The following is a 25,514-nucleotide window of genomic DNA, read 5'->3' as shown; positions in this document are numbered from 1 at the left end:
CTTGAATTTGACTAACCTATCTGTAACTCAGTTTCCTCATCTGTCAAGTGCGAATAGTAATGATATTTATCTCATGGAGTTATCAGAAGAATTAAATGAAATAATTAGGTAAAGACATGAGAATGGTACCTGGCACATAGTAAGTGCTCAATAAATGAAAACACAGGTCCCATTAGCCTTTAGCCAAAATTCTTGGGGTGAAAAGGGTTTCAGAATGCGTTTTTTAGCTTAGAGAGGAAGTATGGTACCTGTCATATATATTATGTGACGCCTCCCCCCAGGGAGGGTCTCTGGGGCAGCGCTTCCACGGCACAGGCAGAACATGAACAGGTATTCCCCCACGCACCTCTGTCCTGCTTAGCCTCTCTTGAAGTTAGTTTGGGACTTTATCACTAGTTCTGACCAAGAGCTGGGAACATAACTGAGTTCTACACTCTCTTCTTTGGTGGCCACATGTTCCAGGTCAGTGGGGCCACCCTCGATCAGGGTTCTGACTGTGGGGAACACTGTCCTTCCCTTACCCACACTGGGCATATTGTGTTAAGTCACCTAAGACTTAGGGTTTTTCTGTTAACACAGTACAAGCTAGTTTTTGTAGTGAAAAGTGTGAATACTCACAATAAGTGGAATAAAGAAAGACTATAAACAGCCCTATGTCCACTCAAACCAGATTTTGCTGCCAAATGAGTCTGCCACAAATTTACCAAAAAAAAAAAAAAAAAAAAGTCTTTCAGTTTCCAGTACCCTTTGGATTTCAGAAATGCAGATAAAGGATTGTGGACCTGCAAAAACACACATACACACATGCATACAATCTGAATTTTTTTTTTTTTTACTATGATCTCAAACTCAACCTCACTACATGTATGTTTGCACCAACCATCCTCCTAAACTAGTCTCCTTTCTCATCAATGCCATTTCTAACATTGGTACCACTGCTCTCTTGGCTGAAGACAAACCTCTGAGTTCCACTTGATTCTTTCCTTCCTCTCCCCTCCAATTCTCCCTTCAAAGGCCTCTGGGACAGAACCCCACTTCCCATTCTCTCTGTCATCACTCTCACTGAGACCCTTTCCCCTTACTCCTGGATTCCTAAAGCGGCCTCTGCACTTCTGAGCTCCCTCCGCCAACACAGTCTACATTCCTCTACGGTTTCAGTCATCTTAACCACCACTTTCACCATGTCCCTTCCTTGTTCAAAAAGTAATCAGTGACACCCCTGATCTATACAATAAAGTCTAAATCCTCAGCTGTCATTCAAAGTCCTCTGGAATTTAAGCTCACTCACTTTACCTAGCCATCTCACGCTGTCCTCAGCAGGACTGCTCTCTCCGGCCCAAACAATGCCCACTCTATTTCCTGAAATAAGCCAGGTTCGTACTTTGCCCTAAGCCTTTAGCCTTTCAGTTGCCTGACTTGGAGTGCCACCCTTCCTCCTGTCCACCTAGCTAAACATTCACACATTCCTTCACAGCCTAGTTAAGTGCTACCCCCTCCAGAAATGACTCTGTAACTCCTTCGGCTCAAGCTCACCTTACACTTTCGTGGCACTCACTATCTGTATCATATATTTAGGCATAGTTGCATCCTACCTCAGTTTCTTTTTTTTAATGTAGTTTTCATTTCCCAATAAGACTGTATGGCTCCCAGGGTACAGGGAACATAACACATTTCTTTGTATATCTAAGAGGCTTGACTACAGGCACATGTTGAACTGAAGGGAGAGGTGCCATCCCTGCTAAGAAAAGAAGTTCCAGTATAAAAATTCAGGTCTAGGCAAGTTCAAGTCGCCTGCCCACCACAGCCAATCTCAGGAAGATAGTGTAGGCCTCCTGGCTGAACTACAGATTTGGGAACTCAGCAGGGACAATAGGAGTAATCAACAATGATGCCAAACTGAAGTAGAAATAACCTTCTCAAAGTCTAAACTCAACAACTGAACATGCAACCCAAGAAAGCTCCCAGGAATCCCTGTACAAATCTGGGTTTATTAAACAAATGTTTGTGAACTAACTGGACTTGACAAAGGTTTCAGCTAGCCATTGTTCAGAGTGCACTCTGATTCTGTAGCTCTCCTTTTCCCTGTATTTGCTATGTATCTTTAATGGCTCCCATATTTTTGGCACTAGAGTCTTATTTTACCAAAGATAAAAAATGAAAAGAAAAAAAAAGGACAACAAAAATAATTTTGTGTGGGTCTGGAAAGTCCTAAGGGCAACGGAAGAGATGACTGTAAAGCAACCTTCTCTGCCCTAGTTCTTTCTATATGCCCAGTCCTTGCACTGTGTCTGGCATGCAGGAGCAGCTCAGTGAGCATCTGAATGAATCAATGATTGAATGGTATATTGCTTAGCTATTGCTGCCTAATAAACCACTGCTACACACACACGCACACACACACATGCACAAATATAAATATATATATATGTATAAAATATAAATAAAGCAGCCTTCTTACAAAATAAAGTATCAGGCTTATATATTGCTTTATGTTTCATTTTCAAACTAGCCAGACATCTTATCAACAACCCCTGAAAGAGAATGGAAGTCCTGAAGAGCCAGGTCTGTCACAGTAAAAGCAAAAGACAGGCTGCTCAATCACTGGCCATACTGGAGGAACAGCCCCCAGAATTTTCCTCCTTTAGAACTGATAGCCAAGAGTCCTGTCCTGCTAGTGCCTGAAATAAGGAAAGCAACTCTTCCATTCTGAAGCACCCACTAGTGAACACCTGCAAAGTCAGACCCAGAGCCTGGATGCTATTCAAGCCTCTACTTACCAGTTATTGGTAAGACTTGAGAGAAACGGGAATTAAGGATTCTATTTCTTCCTCCCCTGGGATTTTAAGAAATTAGGCTAGCTTCAGAAATTTGCAAAGAACTATCTGACAGACAGGAATAACAATCCAATAAAGGTAGAAAACCTTAACCTTTTCAGTTCCATGACAGTATGCAGAATTCTGATTAGAGGCTTTCACTAGAACTCATACCTGCAGTGCCAGAACATAACAGAGTGATGTAATCACTACCACTTTACATCTGTACATCTGTTTTACGATGTACAAAATGCTTTACATTCTGCCTGTGACCTTACAACAACTTTAAGAGGTAGACACAACGGGTATTATTTCAGATGGAAAAACTGAGGTTTAGAAAGATGATTAGACTTATATACAGTAAAATTACTGTGACCAGGAGTCAGAAGATCTGGGTTTGCTTCCTGGCTCTACCAAATACCTTTGCGTAAGCACTCTGCAAACTTTTAAGCATCATACACATGCTTACAGTTGTTAGTGCTATCAAATGTTGTTGTTGAAAGCACTCGGTAAACTGTAAAATCCTAGGTTAATGGATTATTAACAACTCCAAGACTTCTAGGCCAGTACTCTTTTCAGTACACTAAGCTGTCAGCTTCACAGAGAAATTGCACCTATTGATAAAGCACTGTGAGCTGATGACTGCTAAAGGGGTGCTGCTCATCACCACCTGCAAAACTGTCCGTAGGCCCCAACCACACACTGGGATGGGCCACACATCTAAGATTGTCCGGCCAGCTCTAACAAGGCTGTAGGCTTCCAGGGAGCTAACGTACAAAAGGAAGAATGCAGAGAACCCAGATCCTACCTCCTAGCAAAGAGTTCATAGTTGAGCACCTCATTGCCCATGTACGTACAAAGCTGCTCAGAACGCTTAGGTGTTGCCAAACGCATTCTCTTTTTCAATTAGTTACCTAGCTTGCTCACTTAGGCAAGAGGATGCCTGAAGTCCTGCTAAGCAGAGATATTAAATTAGGTTTTCCAATTCTTCCAGGCCTCAGCTCCGCAGCAATTGTCAATCCATAGCTCCTCTGGCTTTCCTTTGCTGTGTCCAGCTTGAGCCCCGTAAGGCTCTGCTAATCTTAGCGCTGCCCTGTGGCCAGCACTGCGCTTCTCATGCTGCAGTAAGTGCCCTTTGCCTCTGTCAGCGCCATCCCCTGCCTGAAAAAGCAACCTTTCTAACCAAACACTTGGTTACTTTCAACTGGTACTCTGCAATTTGAATCTTTAGCCCTATTTGACATTTCCTAGCTCAATTTGGCATCTCTTAGCCATTTAAATTAGGTTTTGATCTTTCATTCTTCTCTGCTAAGTATGGACTTTCTGGCAGAGGAACTGGTAATGGAGAATACAGTTTAATCCTATCCCAAGCCTAAGCAAACAACAACAATAATAACAAATAGGGATTCAGTCTGTAAAGTCCTACGTTAACAGATTATTAACACTGGCAGACTCCTAGGCCAGGTTCTTTTCATTACACTAAGCTATAAACACATCTCCCTCCAAAGGTTTCCTCCACTTTCATCTCACCCCATCCTTCCTAGAAATATATTCACTGAGACTTTCTCCCCCTTTCTCCTTTTGGATTTTGCTGAAGAATACCTCCCCTGGTCAGAAGCTGAACATCTGCTACAATTCCCAGGAGAGGCCATTCTACAACCTTGACTTTATTAAGGGGGAAAAATGATCTTGACATTTTCATTGCCCTTCTGTCTGATATTAGCATACAACTTTGAGCTTACATTTCTAAACAGTCATGTCAGTTCCACAGCTTCACTACCCCCCAGCCCCCATGTCTCTGGAATAGAATCTTAGATAGGATTCTCATGAATGAGCTTATCACAATGTATAGAAACACATGACCTGTGTGGAAGAATGAATGTACACCAATGAATTGCTAAACAACTCCAAGCATGCACTTAATTTCTTGCCCAGCAAACCAACAGTCTCTTATAGTATATAAAGTTGTGCTGTCCAAGACAGTAGCCACTAGCCACATATGGCTATTTAAATTTAAATTAATTAAAATTAAATAAAATCTGGGGTGCCTGGGTGGCTAAGTCGGTTAAGCGTCCGACTTCGGCTCAGGTCATGATCTCACAGTTCGTGGGTTCGAGCCCCATGTCAGGCTCTGTGCTGACAGCTCAGAGCCTGGAGCCTGCTTTGGATTCTGTGTCTCCCTCTCTCTCTGCCCCTCCCCTGTTCATGCTCTGTCTCTTTCTCTCTCAAAAATAAATAAACATTAAAAAAAATTTTTTTTAATTAAATAAAACCTAAAATTGACTTCCTCAGTTGATCAATAGCTATGTGTGGCTAGTGGCTATCACATTGGACAGCACAGATACAGAACACTTCTATCATCACACGAAGTATACTGGACAGCACTGACAGACACTGCTTATGAATAATAGTATTCTGCAAATTGGTGGCTAAAAGCACAGAATACAGGTTATAAGTAACCAGTGCTCCCTACAAATCCACTAAAATGACTTGTCTGGGAAATGAACTCCACACTCTTCCAGCACTTGGATCAGATTTGAAAGCACATTTTAGCTTTAATGAGTAATGTGGTTCCTTCCCCAAAATTTCTTTTTCTTACAGCCCCTGCACATGAGCTTGTTGTTACTGTGGGGCTGTTCAGAAGGGCTGAGCTCCTACTGCTGCTGTGTTTTTTCTTTAAAAACAAAAAAACTGAGGTTAATAATGTGTATCCTCCATGCAACAGAAAAAGTATGATGATATTCAAGTAAATTGTGGGTCCTTAGAGCCACTACCTCTTGTTAAGGTTACTTCTTAACCAGCAGTCAATCCTTTTCACAGCCTTCTCCCTTCCTAACCACTAACTTTATTCCAATAACACAGCAGCAGGCACAGTAAAGATCAGGACTTTTCTTATAATAGTTTTTAGGCTCTAAGCAGAGGATCTCTAGGGGCACCTGGGTGGCTTAGTCAGTTGAGTGTCTGACTTCAGCTCAGGTCATGATCTCACGGTTCCTGGTTTGAGCCCAAAAACAGGCTCTGCACTGACAGCTCAGAGCCTGGAGCCTACTTTGGATTCTGTGTCTCCCCCTCTCTCTCTCTGCCCCTCCCCCGCTTGTGTGCACTCATGCACTCTCTCCCCAGAATAAATAAATAAACATAAAAAAAAAAAGAAGAAGAAGAAGAAAAAGAAGGATCTCTAAAAGGTAACTCCCTTCAAGGAATGATCAGGGGCCATGCCACCCTCCTTTTCCCGGCCTGGTCCATTTGGGCCTTCCAACTCAAGAAAGCTTCCCCTTTTCACCTAACTGATATCCACACTATCAGCCCCATTTGGAGAAAGATCAGCTGACTGGAGCAGCACACTCCACATAGGAAGACAGGAAGGAAAGTGAGGTCATTAGGCTCAAGCCTGGGGGAGGGGACTCACTTCTGGTAAAATGCTCCTTCCAAAAGCAGCTTTGAATAGCAAAGAGTTACCACAAGGCAGAACCCACACAATTAGACAGAATAATGTATGAAAATAGTAAAAGAATGGGCCCTATTCCCCCAGTTCTGTAAGGTAGCCATAAAAACAAACCAGCCTTCTAAGCTAATCCTTCTGTTATATCATGAAACAAAAGGATGCAGGGTCCCCAGTTTTCCTAAAGGCAGGAAATACTCTGGGAGACTGTATCTAGCAAGACCTTAGACAGAAAAAGTTCTAGGGCCTTACTTTTTCTCTAGGAACCAAGGATTCTTCTGAAGAATTGGTAAACGAGGTACAAATGAGGAAAGAGAAGGAAGGTTAGCTGATAAGGAAGTGAACCACAAAGGAGAATGGCATGTACAAATTTTCACCAAATACACTAAATATGCCATATGATATAGCACTAGATAACCCACTAGGGAGGAAAGCTCCCCATCATTCACTCCTCTCTGAAGGCCAAAGTACCCAGGAAACAGGGAGTTTGTAAATGACACTAGAGATGGGAAAAGGATTCTCAACAGCGCACAGGTTTAAATGTTAATAAAAATAGTAACTATTTTCCTAAAGAAGCACACAACTCTCAGTAGAGTAGACACTCTCAACTACCTAAGTTACTATAAGGGGAAACAAGTGTAAACAAAAATAATAAAATCACTCATTGTTACCTTTAGAATATATTATGTGACATCTTATTAAGTAAATTTCCCTTCCTGATTATATTTTACATATGCTAAAACTAAAATTAACTAATTTTTCCTGAGTATACACTGTAAGGTAGCTAAAAATCCTCCTGAGAGATTATGAATCTGGATTAAACATCTGCCAATAATCAGTAAAGGAAGAGTTACATGAATACTGTCCCCATAATACATGAAGGAATTATTCTTATTCTCCACAGATACAACACTATACACAAGGTCAGAAGCACAAGGCTTTGGGGATCCAGATCAGGACCCACACCTGGCTGGTATATACCACTCACCATTTACTAAACTCTGAAAGAAAGGGGCCAAAAGCATTCTAACCTGGTATTAGAGTATCCTTGGCTTCTTAAATATTGCCCATTTGCAAACCCCTTCCCAGCAACTGTAGGTGGGTCTGCCATGGCCACACACACCTGCCTATTTGGGTGACCCGTGTCTTTGCTCTTCATGGTCTCATATCCAGGCACCCGGTGACGTCGGCTCATCTGGAGGGCCACCAGATCCTTCATGATTGAGTTCAATGCCTCCTGTTCGTCTGCAATGAAAGAGAGCACATGGGCTAAGATACTTTAAAATGGACCACAGGTAAGTGCTGAATCACCAAATTGTACACCTGAAAGTAGTATTACACTGTATGGTAACTAATTGGAATTTAAATAAAAACTTAAAAATAAAATACAGACCAGCAAATTAGTACTAAAAATTGTAAGTTCTGCCCAGGTAAAACGACAGATCCTATAACTATAATCACATGCATTTGATGTCTCTGAAAAGTAGATAACTGAGGTCAGACTCTGGCAATTTGAATTTTAATGGATTCTTAACATATCTCCAATCAGATTTCTGGCAGCAATATTTACCAATTCACTGGCGGCAAGGGAGTTGCTCAGACAGGGCAATTCTTCCAGTGCCAGAGAAACTCAATCAGGAAAAACAAATGAAAAGTTGGAGTGAACAACAACCAGCACAGTGTAGTAGGGTACTGAGTGAAAAGATGAATTCATGGAGAGCTGATTATGGGACAGAGTCACACGCAGACTTATTCTTAAAGCATCCCAGGTAGAAAAGCACATTAAAAAAAATTTTTTTTAAGTTTATTTATTTTGAGAGAGAGAGAGAGAGAGAGAGAGAGCGAGCGAGCGAGCAGGGGAGGGGAGAGGGGGGAGAGAGAATCCTAAATAGGCTCTGCACTGTTTGCACAGAGCCAGATGTGGGGCTCAAACTCATGAACTGTGAGATCTTGACCTGAGCTGAAACTAAGAGTCTGACTGAGGCACCCAGTTGCCCCTAGAATAACACACTTTATGTATGTATGTATGTATGTATTTATGTATTTATTATTATTTTAAGATTTATTTATTTTGCGGGGGGGGGGGGGGGGGGGGGGGTGCATGAGCAAGCAGGGGAGGGCAGAAAGAGGAGACACAGAATCCAAAGCAGGCTCCAGGCTCTGAGCTGTCAGCACAGAGCCTGATGTGGCGCTTAAACTCACAAACCATGAGATCAAAACCTGAGCTGAAGTCTCAGATGCTTAACCTACTGAGCCACCCAGGTGCCCCTAGAAAAGCACATTTTATTTTATTTTACTTTATTTTCAACGTTTATTTATTTTTGGGACAGAGAGAGACAGAGCATGAACGGGGGAGGGGCAGAGAGAGAGGGAGACACAGAATCGGAAACAGGCTCCAGGCTCCGAGCCATCAGCCCAGAGCCCGACGCGGGGCTCGAACTCACGGACCGCGAGATCGTGACCTGGCTGAAGTCGGACGCTCAACCGACTGCGCCACCCAGGCGCCCCGAAAAGCACATTTTAAAAGGTACCAAACAAGGACCTCAAGGTAGCTGCTTTGAACAGAAGTTGTTTTACATGCCTAGCCTTTGAGCAGCCCCCCTCCCAACTCTTTACAAGTTTATAGGCCTTCTGCTTCCCACAGGGAAGTGAAAAGGCAGTTCTATTGTTTTTCTTCCCTAACTGGCCAAGCAATGCATTGTCTCTGCCTTACTGGCATTACTTTTAATCCCCTTTTCTTGAAATAGCAGAGTACTGGAATTCTCATGCATTGAAGACAAGTGGCCAAAACCCAGAACTCAAACCAGCCCAATTCCATGTTTTGCAAAATTCTCCCAGGTCTTTCAAGACATCCTTGTCTACTCAAATAGCATTTGGGAGTTGAAAATAAATCTGTTGATCTGGAAAGGAACATGACAGATGAGTTGTTACACTTGTTTTGGTGACGACTAAGTCACTTGAGGACCAGAAGCACAGCTTAAAAGAAGCAAGTACAAAAGACTCCACCCATAGAGCACCTATCTTTTGTCTTTCATCATCATGCCTTGGAAATATTCTAATACCTTGTGGAAAGGAAAGAACAGCCTGAAGTATAAGAAGTAAATCTGTGCTATTTGCCTCTCTTCTTTCTAGATCAAATCTGCTCAAGTACCCTACATGCCCTCTGAGAAGGTGCAGGAAAGGAAGGAGAAAGGTGCCCATTGTAGAGGTTTCTGACTGCTCATAAAAGTAAAATTAGACTTAAAAATGTGCAGGAAAAACATGAGTAGAGTAGCTTCCTATCTAATTCCATTTCAAAATATATACCAAAGTATGTTTGAGAGGTGATGTAGAACCAAAAGGATAAATAAATGGGATAATGAGTAAAAAGAAAGTGGGTACCTACGAAAAGACATTTGTCAAAATTAAAACACATACATCCCATCAATTATTTTATATTTCCTAGTGATTTTCCTATAGGCTCCTTAAAGAAAGAGACTTACATATTTTGTTTTTTTAACTTCCCAACAAAAGTTTAAAAATTAGAGCATAACATCTAAGCTAGGAAGATTGGCTTATATATACAATATACATAAGCTTATATATTATGTATATTTAATATGTGTATACGATGTTTGGACCAACTGTAACAGTAAATTGGGATCACTATAAGGCGGATCATGACTAGGTATGTGTTTTCTGAGGCACATCCAGTGAGTGATATTCCTAACAGCAGAATACATGGAGTTTTCATTATCAAGATAACCACTCTGAGAACCGGTAATTTCTGTTGTTGTCTAAACTCAGATACTGAACTGAGATGGATGTGAGTACACACAGAGACGCATGCTTTTTAAGTCAAATCCACGACAAGCAGGACTACAGAAAGCGTTTCTAATTCTGTGTAAGATGATGCTATTATAAGAGCTGGTTTATCAGGTTGACAAATTCTGTTTCCAGGAAGCTAACCAGTTCCTGGCATTACTTCATGGATAAACTTGTTTGGTAGTTCCAGCACTGAGAACACATTTGAGGAATGGTTTGGCACTATCTCCTGAAACCCGGGATAACTGACACAAATGACACAGGGTAATAGAATTCTGATTTTGTGTCAAAGTCGAAAACATTGCTAGAGGTAGACAGGTTCTTAAACTGATACTTCAAACTGAGGACGTGGATAAAGACAGGAAGTAAATCAAGTGGCTCTTTTAGGCATTTCTTCCTGGATTGAGATTTTAACTTAATTATTAACCCTCCAGTATGGTATTTATTAAAAATAAAAACAATCAAACAAAAATTTTAAAAACAAATAGCAGCTTTCTTAGCGTTCAGCAGTCATTTGTACGTAGTCAGAAAGACCTGGATTTAAGGAGGCTTTGAACAAATCACTATTCTCCCTAAACCTCAATTTCTTCATCTATAAAATGGAGATAAATAAATATATCATATCACAGAGCTGCTGTGAGAGTTAAAAGAAAAACGAACTTACAAATTATTCCCTCGTGGTACCTAACACTTAGTAATGCTAAAAAAATGTTGGCTATTATTTTCAATGGAGAAAGGTCAGTGGGAAAATACTGGACACTACTTAATCGATCCTAATGCTTAATTTTATTCCTGAATTTTTATTAGTCATTACCAATAACCATTTACTGAGTACTAATATGTGTTATACATTAGATAGTTTTGAAAGATACTTCAAGCTGTTCAAACTCTAGGAGTAAATGGATGAATGACACCAAAATACAAGGTTATACAAGTAAAGCAATTGATTTAGACAATATACAAACTAGAGCACATAAATACATCCGTGTAAAAAAATTTTTTACAGTGTGATTAGCAAGAGGTTTTATAGACGATTTTACATAACTATTAATAGAATAAGGATTCTTTCAGAAAAGCAAGCTTTTCCAGCTATGTAGGAGAGATTAGAAAAATAAACTTAAGAAAGGACCTAAAAGCAAGTGAGGGGCTGAGGGGAAGAAAACTGGGTCAGGGATTGAAGCTCAATGAATATTAATCCTTATTGAGTAGAGTAGGAAGAAGGTATGCTGGCAAAGATTTTAAGAGGTCTGGAAAAATACAAGAGTGACACCACAGCAAGTCAGGACCAAAGAAAGACAGTAGCAGGCATAGACCAGGCAGGTCCAATACAGTGATAGAGGCAGAAACAAAATTTTAAAGGGAATCAAGAAGTTGGAGATTAAAAGGAAGTTGGAAGTAGTGGAAATCAACAATTCATTTGTGAACTTTACACATGAACAACTTGAGGCTGGGGTAATAGTGTGCTATCACCTTGAAAAGATTTCCTGAGGATGGAGGTGGTTTGACACACTTGAAAGCTACCAGGAAGAAGCACAGAGGAAGAAGTTAATTCTAGAGATTAAGAGGTTATGACTAGGGAGGCAAGTATTCATAGAAAATAGAAAAGAAGGGATCTATGAAACTAGGATTAGAGTTCAGGCTTGAAAAGTGGAAGTCTTAAGCAGTGGAAGCAGTCTTAAGCGGACGGCTATCCATAATTATCCAGCAGCATGTACTTCTTCTCTGGATACCCCGACCTATGGTATGGGGGCTGCCAGGCAGCATATTCCTCCTTCCTTAGCTCCAGCAGGAAGTCAATCTTCCAGAATGAACTATTACTTCTTTCTAAAAGCAGGGTCTTGGGGCGTCTGGGTGGCTCAGTCGGTTAAGCATCCGACTTTTGATTTCGACTCAGGTCATGATGTCACAGTTTGTGAGTTTGAGCCCATTGGGCTCTGTGCTAACAGTGTAAAGTCTGTTTGGGGTTCTCTCTCTCTCTCTCTCTCTCTCTCTCTCTCTCTCTCTCTCATTCTCTCCCTCCACCCCCCGCCAGTCCCCTGCTTGCACGCTCTCTCATCTCAAAATAAATAAACAAACATTATTTTAAAATAAAACATAAAATAAATAAATAGAAGCAGGGTCTTGGGCACCTGGGTGGCTCAGTTAGTTGAGCATCTGACTCTTGATTTCGGTTCAGGTCATGATCCCACAGTTCATGGGATGAAGCTCCGCATCGGGCTCTGCGCTGACAGTGCAGAGATTGCTTGGGATTCTCTCATTCAAAATAAATACATAAACATTTAAGTAAATAAAATAAAAGCAGGGTCTTAAGACACTCCTGTTTATGAATCCCCTTGGCTAAAACCCCAGAAAAGTTTCCAGTAGCACCATGTCCTTCAGTAAACATTGTTGTCCTGTGTAACATCTGTTTACTATGTCAGACACCCCTTTCCATACATACAAATCCCTACAGTAAGGTTTTAATTGTTGTGTTCACTTAACTAACAATGTTATTTCTTCATGTGGCCAACTCTTTACCCAGTTCTCCCAGATCATCTGTGTATACTGCTCACCCAGGAGATGCTGTCTTCAGAATGTCTTTATGTCAGATTTTACTATCTTACTCTTCGTGACATTTCTCACACTCCCACTGCCTCCACCCTGTCAATACCTGGGCAAACATCATTTTATAGAAGTATAAGCAAAAAGGTCTGAGCCTCAATTCATAAGAAACTTTTTTCCTTCATGGATATGGTTGAACCTTTGCTAGATCTCAAAGTCAAATCCTGGTGTTTATTTTTCTGTTTCTGGGATATCCCATAACAGCCCTTCAAAAATAACTAATGGGGGGGGGGCACATGGGTGGCTCAATTGGTTTTGTCCAACTCTCGATTTCAGCTCAGGTTTTGATCTCAGGGTCGTGAGTTCAAGCCCTGTGTTGGGCTCCACACTGGACACGGAGCCCACTTTAAAAAACAAAATTTTTTTTTAAAGTAACTGATGATCCAAAATTTAAAAATACATATTACAAAGTAAGCCATTGCTTCCTCATAAGAATCAACATATCACAACTATATTTTATTTTAATGTTTAATGAAATTAACCCAAAGGTCTGGAGACTATAGGATTATGTATGTTTATCCCAAAACTACAGAATTGATGTCTCCTTCCTATGCATCTTTACACAGTTTTGACAAAGTACCTACAACAACTCCTTGCACTTATTTGTTTACATGTTTCTGGTTCACCTTACCTAACTGTAACTTCTTAAGGACAGGATAAATGCAGATACAGGGCCTAATACTGCACCTGACACATAAGAGACATTCAAATGGGCAAAGAATAAAGGAATAGCTTACATAGACAGGACCAAGAAAACGGTTTCTTATCTTTTGTGTATTCCCCTAAGTAACACTCAGTTGGATAGATATTTACTTTTTATAAATGCCTAAAATTCAGTTTTAAAGTCCAACTGTCATTTAAAAAATATCAGAAACCTAGTCAACACATGGCCAGCTTGACTCATTAAATTGTGACCCAAATTTCAATCAAAACAGTTGTTGACCAGAGTCTATATAGAGACTGGTCTAACTGGGAGCTCCCAGTTAGCCTTGGAAGGAGCCTCGGAAGGTTGTTGGAACTTTAGAGATGCAAGGTGTCTGTAAATCACAATGATTCTGACTTCTAACCAAGCTATCAAACCAGAACCACACCATCCTTAATCCTGTACTCAGTTTACTATAGTTTCCTGTAACATTTCCAAATTGTTACATGTTTTTCAAAAACACTTCCCACTAAGTTTCAGAATGCACATATAAAAAGTCCAAATAAACACCCGTGAATTAGTCTCAAGTGTTACTAACAGCATTTGCCACATAATTACTAAAACTGGGATAGGGGCACCTGGGTGGCTCAGTTCGCTAAGTGTCCAACTCTTGATTTCGGCTCAGGTCATGATCTCACAGTTTCTGAGTTTGAGCCCTACATTGGGCTCTGTGCTGACAGTGCAGAGCCTGCCTGGGATTCTCTCTCTCTCTGCCCCTCCCCTGCTCTTGCTCTCTCTCTCTCTCAAAATAAATAAATAAATACAGTAAACTTTAAAAAAATAAATAATAAATAAAACTGGGAGAGAATTCTAGCGTGACCAACAAAAATGACCAGTTAATCTGAATTTTTTTAATAGCCATAGTATCAAAGCCAAAAAAAAAATTTAAAAAGGTGAATTATTTCCATATTTCCTATTATTTACAGGGATAAGTGTAGTTCCCACTAGAAATTTACTGAGGCTAACAGCCAATATAAAATTTAACCTGTTTTTATTACCAACCCAAGTTGCCAAACAAGCTTGAGTGTGGGGCTTTGAACAGCTCAGGGAAACATGACTGTTAACCAAAGAACCTACAGGGCAGGTAGTCAAATTAGTTTTGATCCTTTCCTCACTGGGCTGAAGTTTAACAAGTATAATGAATATACTAATAATTCTGTACGTCTCTCTTATCAACCTCTTGTTGATCGCAATTTATTTAGAACTACAGCAACTAAAGGAAACTAACCTGGGAATTTGAATTTTCATCACATACATCACCAAAGTGGAAACCAGTATTTAAGAAACAGACTCTGTGAGTGTGTGTGTGCGCGCGTGCATGTACACATATCCTTGCTGAACCTTATATAAAGTAAATTAAAGTTCTAGGTAGGTTCTGGAAGATTCAGTACTAGCTCTAATTGCATATCAAGGTCATCCACAAAAAACAGAGAATAGTATGAGAGGAAACTGCTGAAGAAAGGTAGGCAGTGGTTCTTAAACCAACTTGCCTAATATACTGCAGCCACCATGCAAGTTACTTCCCCTCTCAATGCCTCAGTTTCTTTACGTAAAACTGACATGCAGACAAATGATAGGGCCCTTTTTTTTCTCTGGGGTTCTGGCCCCTACCTATACAGTTCCTTTCCTCCCCATCACTGTCCCTCTATATACTCATACACTTAAAGTATATTTTTTAAACGTCTTGAAATGTGAAAACAGGGTGACATCTATTTTCATGTTAGATACTAAAATGTAATCAACACATCTGTGCACTCTTACTGATTTAGCAGTCCAGAAAGTGGGGAATGGGAGTCAGCCCACCCTCAAGTAATACACACTCCCTTTTGGGACTTAAGACTGCCCTCACAAGACAAAGAGGAAAGACTATCACAAGCCAATTCAAGGATTGAGTTCGATCATCAAATTCCAAAACACAAGATAAATGTTGAAGGGGAGGACAAGAAGAATTATGTGCCCCATTTATAGTAATAAATGTCTGATAAGTATTTGTTGAATTCTAGATTTAAATCACAGGCCTTACTGGGTTCCTTTTCTGCTGTCACAGGAGACTTACCCCAGAAGAGCAAGCACTTTCGAAGCAAAGCATGGGAAGGAAGCAGTAAACCCAGCAAATGAACAAACCAAACCCATCCATTTCTGTACACGGGCAGCATGGAACAGAACAAGGCAATTCATTCAAAGCCATAGTGTAGAGACGGGCAGCAAAACAATATCTGCCCAATGTGACACAGCATACACTTAACCTTCTACAAAAATGACCTGACCTTGCTATAAGGCAAAGCAAATATTAACATTCCCTCTTCACGTGGGCACTTCACAGATGCAATGAATGCCTTTGCAAAGGATCCTTTCACTGAAATTTACTCCTTGATTTTTTAGGACAATACCAAACACTTTGCAAAACTTGTGATTGTGGACAACAGTATCACAGTAACTGATCCAACAAAAGCAGCAAAGAGCATCTAAAATGTTACTTGCTTCATAACCTAGTCCAATAATCATTTGCTAAATTACCAAAAAGGACATGAAAATGTCAAATGCCGCGTGTGGAAGACATTAAAAGCGATTCTTAGATTACATCTTCACAAAAGAAATCGCAAGTATTGATAAAAAAAAAAAAAAAAAGACTGAACAGATTCTTTTACATAGCGAATGCTCCTTTAAAAAGTTACATAATTTCAGGGATGCCGCTAACTAAACATAATAAATGTAAAACACTGCAGCCGTATTTTTCAAAAAGTAGGACTAACTGGCAGTCCCCGACCAATTCCTAACCTCCGGCAATCCGCGTGCGTCTCGCATTTCTCAACCGCGCTGCTGATAACAGAGATTGTCGTTTTAAAATCACCTCCCAGCCTATCTCCCCGCACGCCCTCCCCCCTGAGCTGGGGCGCGCACAGGGCTGGAGAGCAAGCCCCGGGAACTCTCGCTGGCCGGCCTGTGTGAGCAAAGGGAAGGAAATGACACAGGCAGGAAAAAAAAGCAAATCAAGGAAAAGACACAACAGCAGCTGGGCCTGCACCAGCCTGCAGCCCGGGCCCCACACTGAGCTCCCGCTCCCCCGCCCTCGGGCTCGCGGTCCGGCTCGCTCGGGCCGGAGCGGGCTGCCCCGCTGAGCACGGGCCCTCGATTCCACCGCCTCCTCCTCGGGATGCGCCTGCCGCGCGGCCCGGAAGGAGGCTGCCCAGTGGGCTCCGCCGGCCCGGACCGCCCCGGCGGGCCAAGAAAAACCGAACCCCCGCCCGGGCCGCCGAGCCGCGAGCGGGGCGGGCGGACGCCGGCGGTCCGCAGCCCGGGCCGGGCGGGCTGTCCATGCCTGTCAGGCGGCGGCCCAGGGTCCTCCTCCCCTCAGCCCGGGGCGGGGCGACGCGAAGCAGCGCGGGCAGAGGCCGGGGCGGTGGCGACACTCACCCATGGTGGCGATGGCGGCGGCGGCGGCTCGGACCCGAGTGTCACCTCCGCAGCCGGAGCTGCATGCCGGGGGCCCGGGCGGCGGGGACGGCAGCGGGCCTGGCTCCGCGCGGGGGGCGCGGGCTGCGCTCGGGGCCCCCGCCGCCTCCCCAGGCTCCGGCTCCGGCTCCGCCCGCGGCCGGGCGCTGTGGCATGGGCAGGGTGGCCCGCTACATCCCCGGCGCTCCTCGGCTCGGCCCAGCCCGGCCTCGGCGGCGCCGCTTGGCCCGCCCGCCCGCCCGTCTCTCAGTCCCGCAGTCGCTCCGTCCGGCCACCGTTCTCCACCTCAGGAACGCTCCGAAAAACAAACCGCTGGTCGCGCAGCTCGCCCCCTTGTCTGTCACTCACTGCAGCGCCCGCCAATCCCAGGCAGTCGCTGGACCTTCGTACCACCCCCGCTCACTTCGCTAGCCAATAAGAGGGAAGAAGTCGCTGCCCCAGTAGCCCCCCAACCCCACTCTCTCCCCAACACCCTAACTCTCAGCCGCCAGCTAATCATCAGCACCACACCATGAACCAATCCCGCCCACTCTCTCAGTATGCCAATGGGCGAAGCCAAGGCCGTTTCCGAAGGCTGTCTACCGCCTGCCAATCATCGAAACAGCACCCGGTTCCCTCTCTTCTAGCCAATCACGTAGAGGGCTCTGAGCACCCGCCTCTGCGCATCCTTGCCGTCTCAGCCTCCCTCTCGCCCCGGGAGGTGTTTGTTGCTCCAATCACAGCTCGCGCGTGAGGCTCCGCCCACATTCCCACCTCCCGTCAGTCACTGAAGGCTCGGCTGGCGCGCGGGCTGGCGGTGTTCCCCTCCGGCTACTTTGGGGCTGGAGTTTGGGAAAACGGCTGGAGAGGCCCCCGGCCTCCCGCCCTCTCAGCTCTCGGCAGTCCAGGCGGGCCCTGAGACCAGCGTCCTGCCCCTCCCAGTGCCCACACCGGGCGCGTAATAAGCGGGGAGAGTTCTGGCTCTGAGCGCTTCCCGGCGTGTGGCCACCTTTGCTGCCCGACCCCCTGACGACTCCTCTGGTCCAGACGTTGCGCTTGCCCGGAGGCGGGGGCGGCCTCACCGGTGCCCGCCTTTTCCCGGGTCTCCTGCCTCCGGGGCCACACCCTCCGAGGGGCTGGGATAGTACTGGAATGTGGGTCCTCGGGAGCCTGGGAGTTCCGCTGCTGGCCAGGGTAGAAAGCAGTAAGTGGCAAAGTCAGAGAGGTTCTTTCGGATAAGAGTTTTTTCTTTGGTTATGAAAGCAATACAAGCTCTTTGAATTAAAATTGAAAGAAAAAATTGCACCCCAGAGATAGTTTGATCTCTTTCCTACCAAGGTATACAACGTTTGACAAAAATGGCTTCATACTGTTTTGTAGTATGCTTACATTTTATTAAAAGTGTTTTCCCGTGCCACTGAAATATTGTTCCAAAACAATTGTACTGGCTGCATGATATTTCAAAATAGAGAATGACCGTAATTAATTTCCCCAACCCCCATTGTTCAACATTTTCTACACCCACATCTTTAGATGCCAAGTCCATCACAATTAATATGCGCTCCCTTCCTCTAGTCCCTGTTCCAGTGGAATATAAATCAGACGCCAGAATAATCTTCCCCTGATGCCATTTTCAACCGTCAGCTAAGAACCTTTAGTGGTGGCTTTGCTTTGGGTGTCAAATCGCTCAAGAACTACCTTAGACTCCTCTTTTTACACTCCCTCCTCCCCACAATATTTAATCAGGCCCCTTGTCCAAGCTGTTTCTTTTTCTCCAACGAGTTTTTAAGTCTGTCATTCTTCTTGATTAGATCCCTATTCAGTTTATTGTACTTCCTTAACTATAATAATGTCTTTCCTAGGGAGGGGAGAAAGAGCAAAGGGGAAAGAAAATTTATAATTATGTCATCTATTATATGCCAGGCACATCGTCTCATTTTATCTTTCCAATAACTCTGAGGTAAACAATACTATTGGCATTTAAATGATGAAAGTGAAGCTCAGAGAAGTTTAAGTACCATGTCTGGGTAGGAGAGCCAGAATTCATACCCAGTCTGTCTGCCACCCAGAGGTCATGTTCTTCTACTAAGCCAGGCCAGTGTTTCTCAACTGCTTTTTCATGATCACCTCGCAAGGAGAAAATTTTGAATTAATTAAATGCAATTTTTTTTAACGTTTATTTATTTTTGAGACAGAGACAGGAGTGTGAGCAGGGGAGGGGCAGAGAGAGAAGGAGACACAGAATCCAAAGCAGGCTCCAGGTTCCGAGCTGTCAGCACAGAGCCTGACACAGGGCTCCAACTCCCAAACCATGAGATCATGACCTGAGCCAAAGCCGAACACCCAACTGACTGAACCACCCAGGCAACCCTAATTAAATGTAAATTCTAATGGGAGAAATTAAATACTAAGGAATAAGATTTTGTCAAGTAGGGTTGAGCTTTGAAGGCCACATACCATTGTATTATCTAAGGTTTTTCTCATCCCTTACGAATCATTTTTTACCTCACTGGAGTATCACCCTGTTGAGAATGTGTGTAATAAGCCAGTGCTAGAGGTCCCAATATACCAGTCTGAGGCTCATATCTGACCCTTAATTGTACTGACCCGTGAGATTAAAAAAAAAAAAAAAAAAAAAAAAAAAAAAGACAACCATGCAAGTGGAAATCTGGTTAGTACTCTATTGCTTGTGTTGGAAGGTTTATTCAGCAGCTTCTCTTGGAAAGTCTAAAACACATCTCCAATTTCACAAGTTTCACACCAAACTCTTTATCCTTTCCCCCTCCCCACCAAACACCCCCTCTCCTCTGTTTTCCCAATTGTGAAAATACAAACCTAGGAGGAGTCTTCCTTGGTTTTACTCTTTCCCTACCCCTACATCTAATCCTTCAGCAAGTTTCTCACTTATTGTTTCAAAATGTATCTGAGTCCAATCCACTTCTCACCACTACAGCCTTGGTCCAAGCCGCCACCCTCTGTTGGATGACTGCCTTAGCCTCCTAACCCTTGGATGACTGCCTTAGCCTCCTAACCCATCACCTGTTTCCTCTGTGGCCACCCAAAAAATGATTCTCCACACAGCAGTCAGAGCAATACTTGTAAAATGTAATTCAGATCATGTCATTGCCCTGCTGTTAACCCTCCAATGGCTTTCCATCACACTTATAATAAAACCCAAACTCTTTGCCATGGCCTTTCAGGCTTAGTAGGAGCTGGCCCTGCCATCCTCTCTTGCCTCATCTCTACTTCTCTCCCATGACCTCTCTCCTAGCCACACTGGCCTTCTTACCCTATTTTGAACCTGTCAAGTTCAGGAACTTTGCACTTGCCATTTCTACCTGGAATGCTCTCCGCCATCCCCCCTCCCCCACAAGGTGTTCCCATGGCTAATTCCTACATTTTATTCAGGTCTTCACTCAAACTGTCAACTCTTCTGAGTTTCTAACCACCCCATTCAAAAAGAGCCTCTCTCCTCTCCATCATTCTTTATCCCCATATTTTGCCTTATTTTTCTTCAGTGTTTATGTCTAAAAGTACGTATTTACAGGGTGCCTGGGTGGCTCAGTGAGTTAAGCGTTGGGCTCTCAGTTTCAGCTCAGGTTGCAATCTCACGGTTCATGGGATCGAGCCCTGTGTCAAGCTCTGTGCCAACAGAGCTCTCTCTCTCTCCCTCTCTCTGCCCCTCCCCAACTTGCGTGTGCAAGCACACTCTCTCTCAAAATAAATAAGCACCTTTTTAAAAATTACATTTACTTGTCTTTCCTTTAATTACAATGAACATAAGCTACGTAGGAGCACAGATTTTGTCCTGTTCACTGCCCCATCACCAGCACTTAGAATATTGCCTTGCACATGGTAGAGAACTATAGTACAACCACGTAAGTACTTGGCTGAAAAAAAGAGCCTTCTGATTGTCTTTCTTTCTAGCAAGAGCTTTCTTTGAGGGCTTATTTTCCATTGTCTGTACCTTAACCAGCCATCTCAAACATTCCCACGCTGGAGTTACCATATCAGACTTTCTTCTGAGCTCCCAAACATCATCCATTAGCCTCTCAAAGGCACCTCAAATTCTACAGGTTCAAACTGAGTTCATTATTTTCCTCCATAGTTCTATATTTCTTCTGCCATCTTCCGTTTCCCAAGTTGGGTTCTCAACTCCAAGTTGAGTTCTCTACCTTGAAGAACTCTTCCTCACCATTTCCTTCCCCCCTTCAGCTAATCTTGACCATGTTACCAATCTGTCCACTCCTCTCCCATCCTCAGCTCCACCATCCCAATTGAAACCTAATGTAACAGTATCTACTTATGTCAAAGGGTGATCTTTTTAAAATGGACACCTGATCTTGTCACGCTCTGCTTAAAAATTTTAAGTTTTTTCCTATTGCCCTTAGGATAAGTCGAATATATGAATGTAGTTAAGAAGGCCCTTCAGGACCCAGGCTATGCCTCTCCAGCCACAAGTTTTCCCATTTCCTACCTCTGCCAACCTCATCATATGTTCTGGCCACACTGACCACTGGCAGTTTGTTTTGCCTCTTTTCCTCTGCATGTGCTATTTTGTTTTGAACACTCTTCTCCTCCACTTTTGCCTCCATCCTCATTCTTCCAGGAAAGAACTAAGCCCGAACATCACTCCCTCCAGAAAGCCCTTCCAGACAAATACAATTCTGGGTACCAGAGCACCTAGTACTTTCTTCATCAAAGCACCTGTCCCACTCTGTTGTAATTGGCTCTAAAGGAAGTAGGCACAGAGACAGAAGCTGTCATTCAAATTGGTATGCCTAGCATCTTTCATAGTGCATTAAAAAAAACATATTTTTTTGAATAAGTGAACCTCAAATGGGGAGGTCAGTAGTTGTAGCCTCTACAAGTATGTTATGTATCTTTTCTTTCTATATTCTCTCCTCACTCATTTTCCCCATTTGAAGCCTCCCATCTGTGTCATTTCTTCTCAAGTCTGTTACCCTGGTTTTACACTGAGTAGATGCCCCTGATTAAATACCTGAACCATACCTGACTTCAAGGATCACGACCTGCCCCTAGAGCTCAGGGCCTCAGGCAGCCCTGTCATATACAAGCTGCATTACTACTTTCCTTTTTTTTCTTTCAAGAGCAGAGGGACACTTGAACACAAGATAGGGAACAATAAACACAAATGAATGCTCTTTGGGATAGTTTGATGAATTTGGTATAAAAAAAAAGAAAACAAAACTACCACCTGATTTTCTGAAAATTCTTTTAATTCAGAGGTAAAGTAGAATATATTCAGGTTACCAGTTCAAGCACTTTATCTGCATTGTTAAGGATTGATGTATACCTCATACAAGATTTTTACAACCATGATATTTTATTTATTATTGACATTAACTTATAGAGAAAAACTGCTTTTCCATTTTGAAATTCCATTTCTATAAATTTATCCAAAGGAACACTTTGCAAATGAGCAAAAGTAAGTAATGTTGATTGCAACATCCAGGATATATTGTGAAGTGAAAAAGAAAAACAAAAACAAATATAGTTTATAAGGCTGAAATGTAGAGGGCAATCACATTTCAGTTTTAAAAAAATGTTCATTCATATTTAGTGGGGGGGGCAATATTTATTGAGCACTGTCTTAAGTGCTTAACATATATTAACTTACTTAATTCTCAAAATAGCCCTAAGAGATAGATACTATTACCCATATTTTATACATGAAGAAACAGGTACAAAGAGGTGAAGTTCTTGTCCAAGGTTGCTGGCAAATGGAAGAGTTAAAATTTATTCCCCAGCAGATCAGTTCCAATGAGTAGAATAATAAAGAGTAGATTGTTAATGTTGGTTGTATCTTACAAGTAAGGGGGTAGGGAAGTCCCCCATTTGAGTTTCACTTACTCATTCAAAAAAACCCAATGTTACCTTTTTGGCATAGTCAAAAGAAAGATAAAAAGAGGAAAAAGTAGAAACTACTATCCTGTTCAGTGTCCGGGGGTAGCATCAGGAGAGAAAGCCATTTCAGTCAAGACTAATATAGCATCTATCATAACATTCTCTTTTGTCAGACCTACTGGCTCATTTATTTCCTCCTCAGAATGTCTCCAGAGGAGTCCAGGGGACTTGTAAAAGTCTACAAGTTGCGATTTCTTCCAGTGTGAAGTTATACTGACTGTTGTACTATAAGTTTCAGAGAATAAAAAAAAGACAAAAAAATAACTCAGTAACTCATGGTTTTTCTATTGTTGGCTGGAGGCAAAGCCTTCATGGTTCCTATTTGATTCAGCTGGGGCCTCTGGCAGAGTAAAGGCAGCTACAAAGCACATGAACACTTCTTTTAAGAGTCAAGGCTATGGACAGAACTGGTCACCAATACTCCCATCCCACTAAAAGGTCACTTGAAAGTGAGCCCAAGCCAGCGGCAAGGTATTGAATGATTTTGTGTTGCTAAGACAATGACCAAAGACAAGGTAAAGGCAAGCCAGGACCAGACCTCATTCTTCTGACTTTAAGGTATGCCTGACTCCTGGCCTCTCACATGTGGTCTCCCTAGTTGGACAATAATGTGACGAGTTTTCTTTTGAAAAAATGTTTCCCCTGGTAAAATATATGATCATAGAAAATAAAACTCAGTGATAACATCACCATTCAGAGATAACCAGTTTTGAGATTTTGATACACTTCCTTCTGTTTTTTTTTTTTTAAGTTCATACATAGATATGACTAGATTTTAAAATTTGGACCATACTATACAGTTTTTCACATCTTTGTTTTCCACTTAACATTATATTGTAAACATTTTCTGACCTAAAATATTCTTTGAAAAATAAGTTTTAGTAGAAGAATAACTCCTACCCTCTCTAATTAACTATTCAGTTAAATAGTTATTTAACTACTTAACCTATGTAGCTAAAGGGCTCTAGCAGACTTAGAAGCAGAACAGGTCCAAATAAGGTTTCATTTCTGCCTCTTCCATATTAACCTCAGGAAAGACTGTGGGGCACCACCAGGGGGCAGTGCAGAGCCATCTAGTATGCCTTGCTGGAAGAAAATTGGTTACACAAAAATTAACAAATCCTACCTATTAGATTAGAGGAATGTTCACATGAGTAGCCAAGTTCCCTTCCAGAGATGGCTTTCCTGGTGCAGATGTCTCATATCAGAAATTATCACATTCCTCCAAATTATAATTATATTCAAAGTTTACAAAACAGAGCTATTTTACAAACCAAGGTCTATCAATAGAAAATGTAGTATTAGACCTATTCTCACCTGCTTGGTATGAGACCATTTGTTCATAAAATACTTGGCCTCATTATTTTATAGGTTTTCTGTGAAAATCAAATAAATAACATATGAAAGAATCATCTTATAAATTACAAAGCAGCACTTCAACTTTAAGTTGCACTATTTTAATGATGTGTTCATCAGATATTTGGATGAGTTATCTCCTATACAAACAAAATTCCAGGTAGTATCATGATTATGAAATGAGGTATAAGAGCATATGCTTTGGCATTTTCATGGTTTATTCATTGGTTTTCCTCCCCCTTGCCTTTGCTCTCCAACTGCTGAAGTCATGATGGAATTAGGAATCTTTTCCTAGAAGGAGGAAGTTATTATTTATAGCTAAATTGGTTTTTCTTCTTTTCCTCATTTACCTGAGGCTCCTTCAGAAAAATTACTGAGTTCAGAACTGGCTTAAAAAACTTGAGTAGGTGAATAATAGGGATCAAAAAGCTACTCCAGGCCTGACATGCTTGACGGGCTCCAGCACAGGTGATTGGCACTCTTGGTCTCTCTAAACCCAAAAGTGACTCTGAAGAGCATAATGTACAAAGGGTCCTATTCCCCAGCTGTCAGGCTCTGACTCAGTCCTTCACCTTCCTTCTATTCTCATTTCCTCTCCAGTTCCCAGTGCCCCCTCATTTAGCAGCAGGGATGAAAAGGAGACAGGGTGGGTGTTGTGGGGATCAAGCAAGTTTCATAACCAGCATGGCATAGCCTTTCCTGAGAGCAGTCCAATCTGCTCACAGGTCCACTCTGACCAATCTCAGAACACATGGAAGGCTGGGCAAAGCAGGGCCTGGGAGTCCCTTATTATTGGCACTTGGGTTTCCTACTGGGTTAGAACCTTAAGCTCTCTGGCAGAAGCAGGGCACAGAGGCCACCTGAAGAGAACAAGGATGCAGGCACAGCAGCTCACACTGCCCTAGGATAGCTCCAGCAGACAGAAGTCCTGTGTCTGACCTCTGAGGTCTTATGCCTTAGGGTAGGATCTAACTCAGGGCACCAAATAAATAGCCTGTACTCCTGGTAAGTACAGGTCTTGGTACACAGGTGTTTGACAAATACTATTTGCATGATCAGTGACAGGTTTAGGCCATTAAACCAGCATTAGAGCACAGAGTAGTACCCAAAGAGAGCTACATTTCTTTGGTCAATTAAAAAAAAAAAAGTTCTGGAGTAGTGGAACTAAACCCATAGATGTCAAAGGAAGTCAAGAGGGTTCCAACAGCTGGACAAAAACCCAGGAAAACAGAAGACCCACACAATAGCAGTGCAGCAACCCACATCAATCACCTTATTATTTTTTTTTTTCAATCACCTTATTTAAGAGTAGCTTCCGAGGTGCCTGGGTGGCTCAGTTGATTATCTGGCTCTTGATTTCGGCTCAGGTCATTTGTGGGACTGAGCCCTGTGTCAGGCTCCATGCTGAGCGTGGAGCCTGCTTGATATTCTCTCT

At 42.6% G+C, this 25,514-nt stretch overlaps 1 protein-coding gene across 2 annotated transcripts in view; it reads right to left on the bottom strand.

Moving 5' to 3' along the window:
* MAP3K3 (mitogen-activated protein kinase kinase kinase 3) overlaps positions 1-16,864 on the bottom strand; it is a 61,953-nt gene extending 45,089 nt beyond the window's left edge. For both annotated transcript variants that reach the window (XM_030295862.1, XM_030295863.1), the window contains exons 1-2: positions 16,778-16,864; positions 7,379-7,500 (exon numbers count right to left, since the gene is read on the bottom strand). In XM_030295862.1, coding sequence (XP_030151722.1) covers positions 7,379-7,500; positions 16,778-16,781 — 126 coding nt within the window. In that variant the 5' untranslated portion in view covers positions 16,782-16,864. The remainder of the gene's footprint in view (positions 1-7,378; positions 7,501-16,777) is intronic.
* Between the last annotated feature and the right edge of the window lie 8,650 nt (positions 16,865-25,514).

Source organism: Lynx canadensis, chromosome E1 (genome assembly GCF_007474595.2).
Source record: "Lynx canadensis isolate LIC74 chromosome E1, mLynCan4.pri.v2, whole genome shotgun sequence".
Classification (NCBI taxonomy): Eukaryota; Metazoa; Chordata; class Mammalia; order Carnivora; family Felidae; genus Lynx; species Lynx canadensis.
Note: the sequence above shows the minus strand (reverse complement) of the source record. Positions and strands in the feature narration are given on the sequence as shown.